The sequence below is a fragment of the Ranitomeya imitator genome, chromosome 6 (assembly GCF_032444005.1).
Source record: "Ranitomeya imitator isolate aRanImi1 chromosome 6, aRanImi1.pri, whole genome shotgun sequence".
Classification (NCBI taxonomy): domain Eukaryota; kingdom Metazoa; phylum Chordata; class Amphibia; order Anura; family Dendrobatidae; genus Ranitomeya; species Ranitomeya imitator.
In genome coordinates this window covers 224376603-224386601 of record NC_091287.1, presented here as the reverse complement: position 1 = coordinate 224386601, position 9999 = coordinate 224376603, and the positions used below count along the sequence as shown (strand labels likewise).

Sequence of the window (9999 nt, the reverse complement as noted above, 5' to 3'; positions counted from 1 at the left end):
CAAAATGGTGTCACTTGTGGGGGGTTTCAATGTTTAGGCACATCAGTGGCTCTCCAAACGCAACATGGCGTCCCATCTCAATTCCTGTCAATTTTGCATTGAAAAGTCAAACGGCGCTCCTTCCCTTCCGAGCTCTCCCATGCGCCCAAACAGTGGTTTACCCCCACATATGGGGTATCAGCATACTCAGGACAAATTGTACAACAACTTTTGGGGTCCAATTTCTTCTCCTACTCTTGGGAAAATAAAAGATTGGGGGTGAAAAGATTTATTTTAACGGTTCTGCATTATAAACTTCTGTGAAGCACTTGGTGGATCAAAGTGCTCAACACAACTCTATATAAGTTCCTTAGGGGGTCTGTTGTGAATTCTGCTCTTGGGTTCCCTCCAGTGGTTGTAGGTGGGAATGCAGTTGTCTCTGAGTCACAGACCTGGCCAGGTGTATCGGATAATTACAATTCTGACTGGGATATTTAAGTGGACAGGATCCTTTAGCCCTTGCCAGTAGTCAATGTTCCTTGTGAAGTGTTGGATCACTTTCTGGCTTCTCCTGCTCGCTGCCTATTTCAGCAAAGATAAGTGTTTGGTTTTTTTTCTGTGGCACACTGCCAGTGTGCTTGTTTCAGTTTTTTTCCTGCTCTGATTGTAGGAGTCACTGGAGTTGCAGGTTTACGCTCCTACATCTTTTAGTAAAGATGTAGGAAGTTTTTGTATATTCTGCTGTGCATGTTTTGAAGGGTTTTTATACTGACTGCACAGAACTCTGTCCTATCCTGTCCTATCTAGCTAGAGTGGCCTCCTGTGCTAGTCCTGTTTTTCTGCCTGTGTATGTTTTTTCCTCTCCGACTCACCGCCAATATTTGTGGGGGGCTGTCTATCCTTTGGGGATTTTCTCTGAGGCAAGATAGTATTCCTATTTCCTTCTTTAGGGGTATTTAGTTCTCCGGCTGTGACGAGGTGTCTAGGTGTGTTAGGTACACTCCACGGCTACTTCTAGTTGCGGTGTTAAGTTCAGGATTGCGGTCAGTACAGTGGCCACTTTCTCCAGTGAAAGTTCTCATGCAGCTCCTAGGTCACCGGATCATAACAGTACTACTGGCCAACAATGAGTTAAATGCATCTCAGAAGAAGGGAAGGAAGCTCTTGAGCCATTTTTTTTCTCCAGTCTGTTTAGTCTTCTCCTCCCTCTTTATCTCTGGGTGCCTGAGGAGCCTGGTGCAAGCATGAATGTTCAGGAATTAGTTTCTCATGTAGACCAGCTTGCTGCTAGGGTGCAAGGTATTTCTGATTATATTGTTCAGACTCCTGCTTTAGAACCGCAGATTCCTATTCCTGATTTGTTTTCTGGTGACAGGTCTACATTTTTGAGTTTTAAAAACAACTGTAAACTGTTTTTTGACCTGAGACCTCGATCCTCTGGTGATTCCATTCAGCAGGTAAAAATCGTAATCTCCCTGCTGCGTGGCGACCCGCAGGATTGGGCGTTTTCCCTGGAATCCGGGAATCCGGCTTTGCTTAATATTGACTCCTTTTTTCAGGCTTTTGGACTATTATATGATGAACCTAATTCTGTGGATCAAGCTGAGAAAGCCTTGTTGGCCCTGTCTCAGGGTCAAGAGGCGGCAGAATTGTATTGTCAGAAATTCAGAAAATAGTCTGTGTTGACTAAATGGAATAATGATGCTTTGGCGGCAATTTTCAGAAGGGGGCTTTCTGAATCCGTTAAAGATGTTATGGTGGGGTTTCCCACGCCTTCCGGTCTGAGTGATTCTATGTCTCTGGCCATTCAGATTGACCGACGCCTGCGGGAGAGCAGAACTGTGCTCGCTGTGGCGTTATCCTCAGAGCAAATTTCTGAGCCTATGCAATGTGATAGAATTCTGTGTAGAACGGAACGACAAGGTTTCAGACGTCAAAATAGGTTGTGTTATTATTGTGGCGACGCTTCTCATGTCATTTCTGTCTGCCCTAAGCGGACAAAGAGGATCGCCAGTTCAATTACCATCAGTACTATACAACCTAAATTTCTGTTATCTGTGTCCTTGATCTGTTCATTGTCATCATTTTCTGTCATGGCGTTTTTGGATTCAGGCGCCGCCTTGAATTTAATGGATTTTGAGTTTGCCAAGCATTGTGGTTTTCCCTTGCAGCCTTTGCAGAACCCTATTCCTTTAAGAGGTATTGATGCTACACCCTTGGGTAAAAATAAGCCCCAGTTTTGGACACTGGTGACCATGCGCATGGCGCTAGCCCATCAGGAAGATTGTCGATTCCTGGTGTTGCATAACTTGCATGATGCTATCGTGCTGGGTTTTCCATGGTTGCAGGTACATAATCCTGTGTTGGACTGGAAGTCCATGTCTGTGACTAACACCAAACTTAAAGGTAGCACCGCAGTGTTTCAAGGTAGGTAACGTTTCGACCCACAGGGTCTTTCTCAAACCTTATAAAAACAAACAAAGGGTACAGGGTATCACCAAATATGAACATAAACTATTTACAAAATCATATACAGACAATAATTATATACAACACAAACGAATAGACAGGAACAAAATCCCTCTGTACATGCTACATATGTCTATTCGCCAAGGAAAGACTCGGACGAGGCGACAAAGTAAGGATTATAAGAATAAACAGGTATACGTCCTCAGGTTTGCAATATAATGCTGGGATAACGGTGGAGCATGAAATATCTGAAGAACAGAAGACTGCTGGGGTGGCAAGCCTAATAACAACATTGACGTAAGGAAAACAGAGTTTTGATTAAATAAAAACAAATTACAATGCATAACAATAGCGAGTACTAAATGGCAAGATGCACAGGCAAGATGCCCTGGTCTGTTGCTCTATGAGTACAACAATGAACTACCTAGGTGGTGGAATCTCTAAATGGTGGACAAATAACCATAGAAAAATGGGAGCACAAATAACCATAGAAAAATGGGAGCACAAAATGGTACACTGGTGTAATCTGAAATATGTACAAAATGAACTAACCAGGTGGTGGAAGGAATGACTTAAATGGCAGACAACTAACCTTAGAATAGTAGGAGCGGAGGACATAGGTCACTGGGTGGGTGCAGGAGTCCCGATCGGGGCTATGGGAAAAAGGGCCACTGGGTTAAGATGGTATACAGATGGTATAAAGAAGAGTAAAAGGACCCAGGAAGGGGGGGTATGTACGGGGATGAAAGGAAAAAGACCAGCAAAATTACCTTTGACTTTGAAGATACTGGTGTCTGCGGTGGTGGTGTGTGAGGAGGCCTAGGGAACTGAGCGTGCTTATGAGCAGAGCGGCAGGAAGTGCCTGGATGGCGAAAATGAGGTGTGGAACGCTGGGAGCCAGGTTGCGCAAGCGCTATCTGTAGGGGGAGCGCGGCTGGAGGGTGAGAACGAGGTGTGGGACGCTGGGAGCCAGGTTGCGCAAGTGCCATATGTCCGCAGCTGTGTCAGGGCCGAGGGAGACGAGCGCTAGTAAGTGGGCAGGGCTAAAGCGCTGGGAGCCGGGCTGCGCGTGCGCATGAAGAATGTGGCCGCGCTGTGTGTAAAGGATAGAAGGGTAGAAGCAGGATATATAGAAGAGTGCCGGGAGGGTAGAGATATATGAGCGGCACGATACTACTGGTAGTGTAAACCCCTAGTAGTGCTAAAAGGGGACAGTAGCCATGGAAGCAGGGTGATCGGACAGGGGGCTCCCAATATGTGGCATTGTACATGGGCAGAATAAAAAGCCCACATGAGATGAAGGTAACTATCAGAAATAGTTATATATTTGAGAAACAAAAAGAAGATAAATGAACAAAAATGAAAAAAAATGAAAAAATGGATGAAAAGAAGTTGAAAAAAATAAAAAAATAAAGAAAATGAATGAACAAAATGAAATAAATGTGAAAAGAATGAAAAAATAAAAAATATAAAAATATATAAAAAAATAATAATAAAAAAATAATATAATAATAAAATAAAATAAAATAAAATTAAAAAATGGAATAAATTGAATGGAATGAACAAAAAAGAATATTGATGAAAACAATAAAAAGTAAAAAATAAAAAAATAAAAAATAATAAATAATAAAAAATAAAAATAAAAAATAAAAATAAAAATAAAAATTGCACAATGTACCATACTCACCCCACGGGGCAGGTGAAGGGCTAATGTGTCTGAAAAAAGAAGATATAGGTTAGTAAGATAGAAGATGCAGTTCCACCACCTGTATAGATAAAAAGTTCACATACGTCGGGATATATACGTATATAAGAAGAACATATGGTTACTTGAATGTAAGGTCCAGTTCTCTGTTGAGGCCTCTTGGAGCCAATGTTTGCAGGGTGTAGATCCAGTAGGCCTCCCTCTCCTTCAATAGTTTAATATGATTTCCCCCTCTTCGAGGCCTCTTGACTTGTTCGATTATTTGTACTCTCAGTTGCGAGACACTGTGGTTTGCACTAATGAAATGGTGTGGGACTGGTAGCCAGGTCTTCCTGCAGCGTATAGTAGATTTGTGACTAGCGATTCTGTCACGTAGATGTTGGGTGGTCTCCCCCACGTAGAGTAGGCCACAAGGGCATTTCAGGAGATATACCACATAGTTAGTGTCACATGTGTGGAAGCCTTTAATGTTATAATGTTTGCCCGAGTGGGGGTGGGAAATTCTATCACCCTTGATAATATTGGAGCAACATGCGCAGTTGACGCAGGGGAATGTGCCTCTGCGTTCAGTGCCAAGAAAGGTCTGTTTGGGGACCCGGGAGAAACTCCCTATGTCTGCTCTGACTAGGCTGTCCCTAATGTTCTGTGGGCGTCGTTTGCACATAAGTGCCGGGGTTTGGAAAGCTTCAATGTTGGGGTAGGATTTGGCCAAGATGGACCAATGTTTACGGATGGTGGTGTAGATTGTGGGCATTACTGGATGATGTGTATGCACGAATGTCACCCTTTCTCTGTTAGACCTGGTAGGTGATTCAGGGTGAGGTTCTAAGGCTCTGGCTTTCTCTTTGGTGAGGAGTTCTTGGGGGTAACGTCTGTTTCTAAATTTATTAGCCATTTCATCAAGGCGGGTGGGGATAAGATTCCTATCGGATACTATCCTTTTAATGCGTGCGAACTGAGACCGGGGTAAACTGTTTTTAGTGGAGGTGGGATGGCAGCTGGTGTAGTGGAGTAGATTGTTGGTATCTGTGGGTTTAGTGAAGATGTCAGTAGAAAGGGTACCTGTGTCATTTTGGCTCACCAGAGTGTCTAAAAATGAAATTTGTGTCGTATGCCAATTTAAAGTAAATTGCAATTCTGGTCTGATGGAGTTGAGAGCCTCGGTGAAAGAGAACAGGTCCTCTGGGGACCCTCCCCATAGACAAAAAATATCGTCGATGAAACGTAACCAACATTTGCTAAACTGTTGGAAAAGGGTGTTGGTGTATACGTGAGAACGTTCGAAGTTGTCCATATAAATATTCGCATAGGCGGGCGCCACGTTCGTGCCCATGGCGGTCCCGCGTATCTGTTGGTAAAACTGATCACCAAATAAAAAATAATTTTCCCTTAGTACGGTGGACAAAAGATCGAGGCACAATTGGGTGGAGTTGTTACTGAGGTGTGATGACTGAAGAAGCTCTGCAACTGCAGTGATACCTAGATCATGATCTATGGAGGTATATAGGCTTTTTACATCGAAGGTTGCCAATATGCAATCAGGAGGGATATTAGTAATTTGACCAATAGAATGAAGGAAATGACCTGTGTCTAAGATGAATGATTGAGTTTTTTTAGTTAGAGGTGTCAGTATTTTTTCCAAGAATACCGAGATTGGAGCTAGAATGGAGTCTGTTGAAGCCACAATTGGGCGGCCTGGGGGATTGGTTAAGGATTTGTGAACTTTTGGCAGGGTATAAAATACCGGAGTGACCGGGTTCTGGTTAACTAGAAAAGTGGCTGTTTTAGAGTCGATGGTGTTTAAAGCTACGTATTTAGAGAGAATCTGTTGTATTTTAGATTTTATTGTAAGCACCGGGTCACGAGGAATGGGTAAATACGTGGTTGTGTCAGACAGTTGGCGACGGATTTCGTTAGTGTAATCTGTTTGGTTCTGAATCACAATGGCTCCGCCTTTGTCAGCGGGTTTTATGACTATATGTTTGTTATCTTTGAGGGACTTGATGGCTTGCTTCTCAATAGGAGAGATGTTGTTACTGGTGGGTAGATGGCCCTTTTGATGTTGGTCTAAGACTTTATTCACATCCTTCTGGACTAAATCAATAAAGGCTTCTGTGGCATTAAATGAACGGGGCGGACAAAAATTGCTTGGGTTTCGCAGGCCCAGCTGAGTGATGGATAGATCGGGAGCAGGGTTCCCTTTTAGTGGAGGGACCCTATTCCCTCTGATCTCTTGTTCCTGTCCGAAGTATGTCTTTAGGCGAACGTTCCTGAAAAAACGTTCAAGGTCTTGGGATAATTGGAATTTATCCCATGGAGGGGTAGGGCAAAATGACAGCCCTCGTTGAAGAATAGCTAGTTCAGTTGGGCTAAGTGTGTATGTAGAGATGTTAAGGATGGAGGTGGAGGGATTACCTGTGATCTGGTCATCATCCGATCTGCGGTGTTTCCGGGCGGCCCTCCTTGTGCGTCTCCTCCTGTCTGACGGCCACGTGCTCTGGTGGGTGGTCGTCTCTGTAAAAAACGGTTCTGAGAGAAAGTGCCTGTGGAGCTGTCGCTGTCTGTGCTGTGCGAGCCGGTGAATCTTGGGTTGTAGTTGTAACCTCGTCGCCAGGAGCCCGTAATGGTGGAATCTTTCCATCTGTAAACCCGGTCTTGAGTATAATCGTCCGAATCTCTCTGGAACTTGGATCTCTTCTTATCCTGTAGGGCCTTACGATGATCCTCGATAATTTTATCCGTTTTAGATTTCAGACTTTGCCACTCAGTACCTGAGAGGGTAGAACAAAGTTGTTCCTCAATAGAAGTGATCTTCTGTGTAGACTCGGTAGTAGCAGTCTGGAGTGTCTCTATGGTTAAGAGTATAATGTCCAACGAACACTTGTTGAGTATAGACTGAAATTTCTCGCAGAATTCAGGTTTATCTGAGAATAGGGTGGGTCTCAGATGGCACCGCAAACCCCGCGGTATTCTGCTGAGTTTGTGATACTCGGCTAAGGTGGTAGCGTGTAGATCGTACGAAGTCAGTCGTTTCCGTTCCCTTTCGTAGTCCCTGGTTCGTACTTCCTGTGCAGGAATTTTCAGGAAATCACCTGATGTGGTTATTTTGGAGAGTATCCTAGATGCTGTCGTCTCGTCAAAGGCGAAGGTATTGGTCGTCATTGAGGGAGCGGGTGCAGACGTCAACTCGAAATCTAGTATAGTAGAACAAGACGTGCACTCTCGCTATGGGTGGTGCAGACTGAACATGGAGGGTTGCTCCAGATTATGTTCATACAACAACAGTCGCACTCAATAAAGATTATCGGAAGTTGGATTTTTGTCTCAAAAAATTGTGGTTTTCTTTATTTACAAACACCAAACTTAAAGGTAGCACCGCAGTGTTTCAAGGTAGGTAACGTTTCGACCCACAGGGTCTTTCTCAAACCTTATAAAAACAAACAAAGGGTACAGGGTATCACCAAATATGAACATAAACTATTTACAAAATCATATACAGACAATAATTATATACAACACAAACGAATAGACAGGAACAAAATCCCTCTGTACATGCTACATATGTCTAGTCGCCAAGGAAAGACTCGGACGAGGCGACAAAGTAAGGATTATAAGAATAAACAGGTATACGTCCTCAGGTTTGCAATATAATGCTGGGATAACGGTGGAGCGTGAAATATCTGAAGAACAGAAGACTGCTGGGGTGGCAAGCCTAATAACAACATTGACGTAAGGAAAACAGAGTTTTGATTAAATAAAAACAAATTACAATGCATAACAATAGCGAGTACTAAATGGCAAGCTGCACAGGCAAGATGCCCTGGTCTGTTGCTCTATGAGTACAACAATGAACTACCTAGGTGGTGGAATCTCTAAATGGTGGACAAATAACCATAGAAAAATGGGAGCACAAATAACCATAGAAAAATGGGAGCACAAAATGGTACACTGGTGTAATCTGAAATATGTACAAAATGAACTAACCAGGTGGTGGAAGGAATGACTTAAATGGCAGACAACTAACCTTAGAATAGTAGGAGCGGAGGACATAGGTCACTGGGTGGGTGCAGGAGTCCCGATCGGGGCTATGGGAAAAAGGGCCACTGGGTTAAGATGGTATACAGATGGTATAAAGAAGAGTAAAAGGACCCAGGAAGGGGGGTATGTACGGGGATGAAAGGAAAAAGACCAGCAAAATTACCTTTGACTTTGAAGATACTGGTGTCTGCGGTGGTGGTGTGTGAGGAGGGCTAGGGAACTGAGCGTGCTTATGAGCAGAGCGGCAGGAAGTGCCTGGATGGCGAAAATGATGGGAAAATTATTTTTTATTTGGTGATCAGTTTTACCAACAGATACGCGGGACCGCCATGGGCGCGAACGTTGCGCCCGCCTATGCGAATATTTATATGGACAACTTCGAACGTTCTCACGTATACACCAACACCCTTTTCCAACAGTTTAGCAAATGTTGGTTACGTTTCATCGACGATATTTTTTGATGGGAAATGATGGGAAAATTATTTTTTATTTGGTGATCAGTTTTACCAACAGATACGCGGGACCGCCATGGGCGCGAACGTGGCGCCCGCCTATGCGAATATTTATATGGACAACTTCGAACGTTCTCACGTATACACCAACACCCTTTTCCAACAGTTTAGCAAATGTTGGTTACGTTTCACCGACGATATTTTTTGTCTATGGGGAGGGTCCCCAGAGGACCTGTTCTCTTTTACCGAGGCTCTCAACTCCATCAGACCAGAATTGCAATTTACTTTAAATTGGCATACGACACAAATTTCATTTTTAGACACTCTGGTGAGCCAAAATGACACAGGTACCCTTTCTACTGACATCTTCACTAAACCCACAGATACCAACAATCTACTCCACTACACCAGCTGCCATCCCACCTCCACTAAAAACAGTTTACCCCGGTCTCAGTTCGCACGCATTAAAAGGATAGTATCCGATAGGAATCTTATCCCCACCCGCCTTGATGAAATGGCTAATAAATTTAGAAACAGACGTTACCCCCAAGAACTCCTCACCAAAGAGAAAGCCAGAGCCTTAGAACCTCACCCTGAATCACCTACCAGGTCTACCAGAGAAAGGGTGACATTCGTGCATACACATCATCCAGTAATGCCCACAATCTACACCACCATCCGTAAACATTGGTCCATCTTGGCCAAATCCTACCCAACATTGAAGCTTTCCTAACCCCGGCACTCATGTGCAAACGACGCCCACAGAACATTAGGGACAGCCTAGTCAGAGCAGACATAGGGAGTTTCTCCCGGGTCCCCAACAGACCTTTCTTGGCACTGAACGCAGAGGCACATTTCCCTGCCTCAACTGCGCATGTTGCTCCAATATTATCAAGGGTGATAGAATTTCCCACCCCCACTCGGGCAAACATTATAACATTAAAGGCTTCCACACATGTGACACTAACTATGTGGTATATCTCCTGAAATGCCCTTGTGGCCTACTCTACGTGGGGGAGACCACCCAACATCTACGTGACAGAATAGCTAGTCACAAATCTACTATACGCTGCAGGAAGACCTGGCTACCAGTCCCACACCATTTCATTAGTGCAAACCACAGTGTCTCGCAACTGAGAGTACAAATAATCGAACAAGTCAAGAGGCCTCGAAGAGGGGGAAATCATATTAAACTATTGAAGGAGATGGAGGCCTACTGGATCTACACCCTGCAAACATTGGCTCCAAGAGGCCTCAACAGAGAACTGGACCTTACATTCAAGTAACCATATGTTCTTCTTATATACGTATATTTCCCGACGTATGTGAACTTTTTATCTATACAGGTGGTGGAAC

General features: G+C 43.9%; 1 protein-coding gene across 1 annotated transcript; it reads right to left on the bottom strand.

Annotated features, from left to right (window-relative positions):
- Nucleotides 1-1992: 1992 nt before the first annotated feature.
- LOC138641352 (uncharacterized) lies at nucleotides 1993-7361 on the bottom strand. The gene is made up of 3 exons (XM_069728909.1): nucleotides 6569-7361; nucleotides 4136-4164; nucleotides 1993-2443 (listed from the first exon to the last, which is right to left on the bottom strand). Exons 1-2 carry the CDS (start codon nucleotides 7313-7315, stop codon nucleotides 4156-4158), a joined length of 756 nt encoding a protein of 251 aa, XP_069585010.1. The 5' UTR covers nucleotides 7316-7361; the 3' UTR covers nucleotides 1993-2443; nucleotides 4136-4155.
- Nucleotides 7362-9999: the final 2638 nt, after the last annotated feature.

What these genes read in the sequence shown, in the direction of transcription:
- LOC138641352 (XM_069728909.1), bottom strand. Translation starts at nt 7,315, where the DNA reads ATGACGACCAATACCTTCGCCTTTGACGAGACGACAGCATCTAGGATA.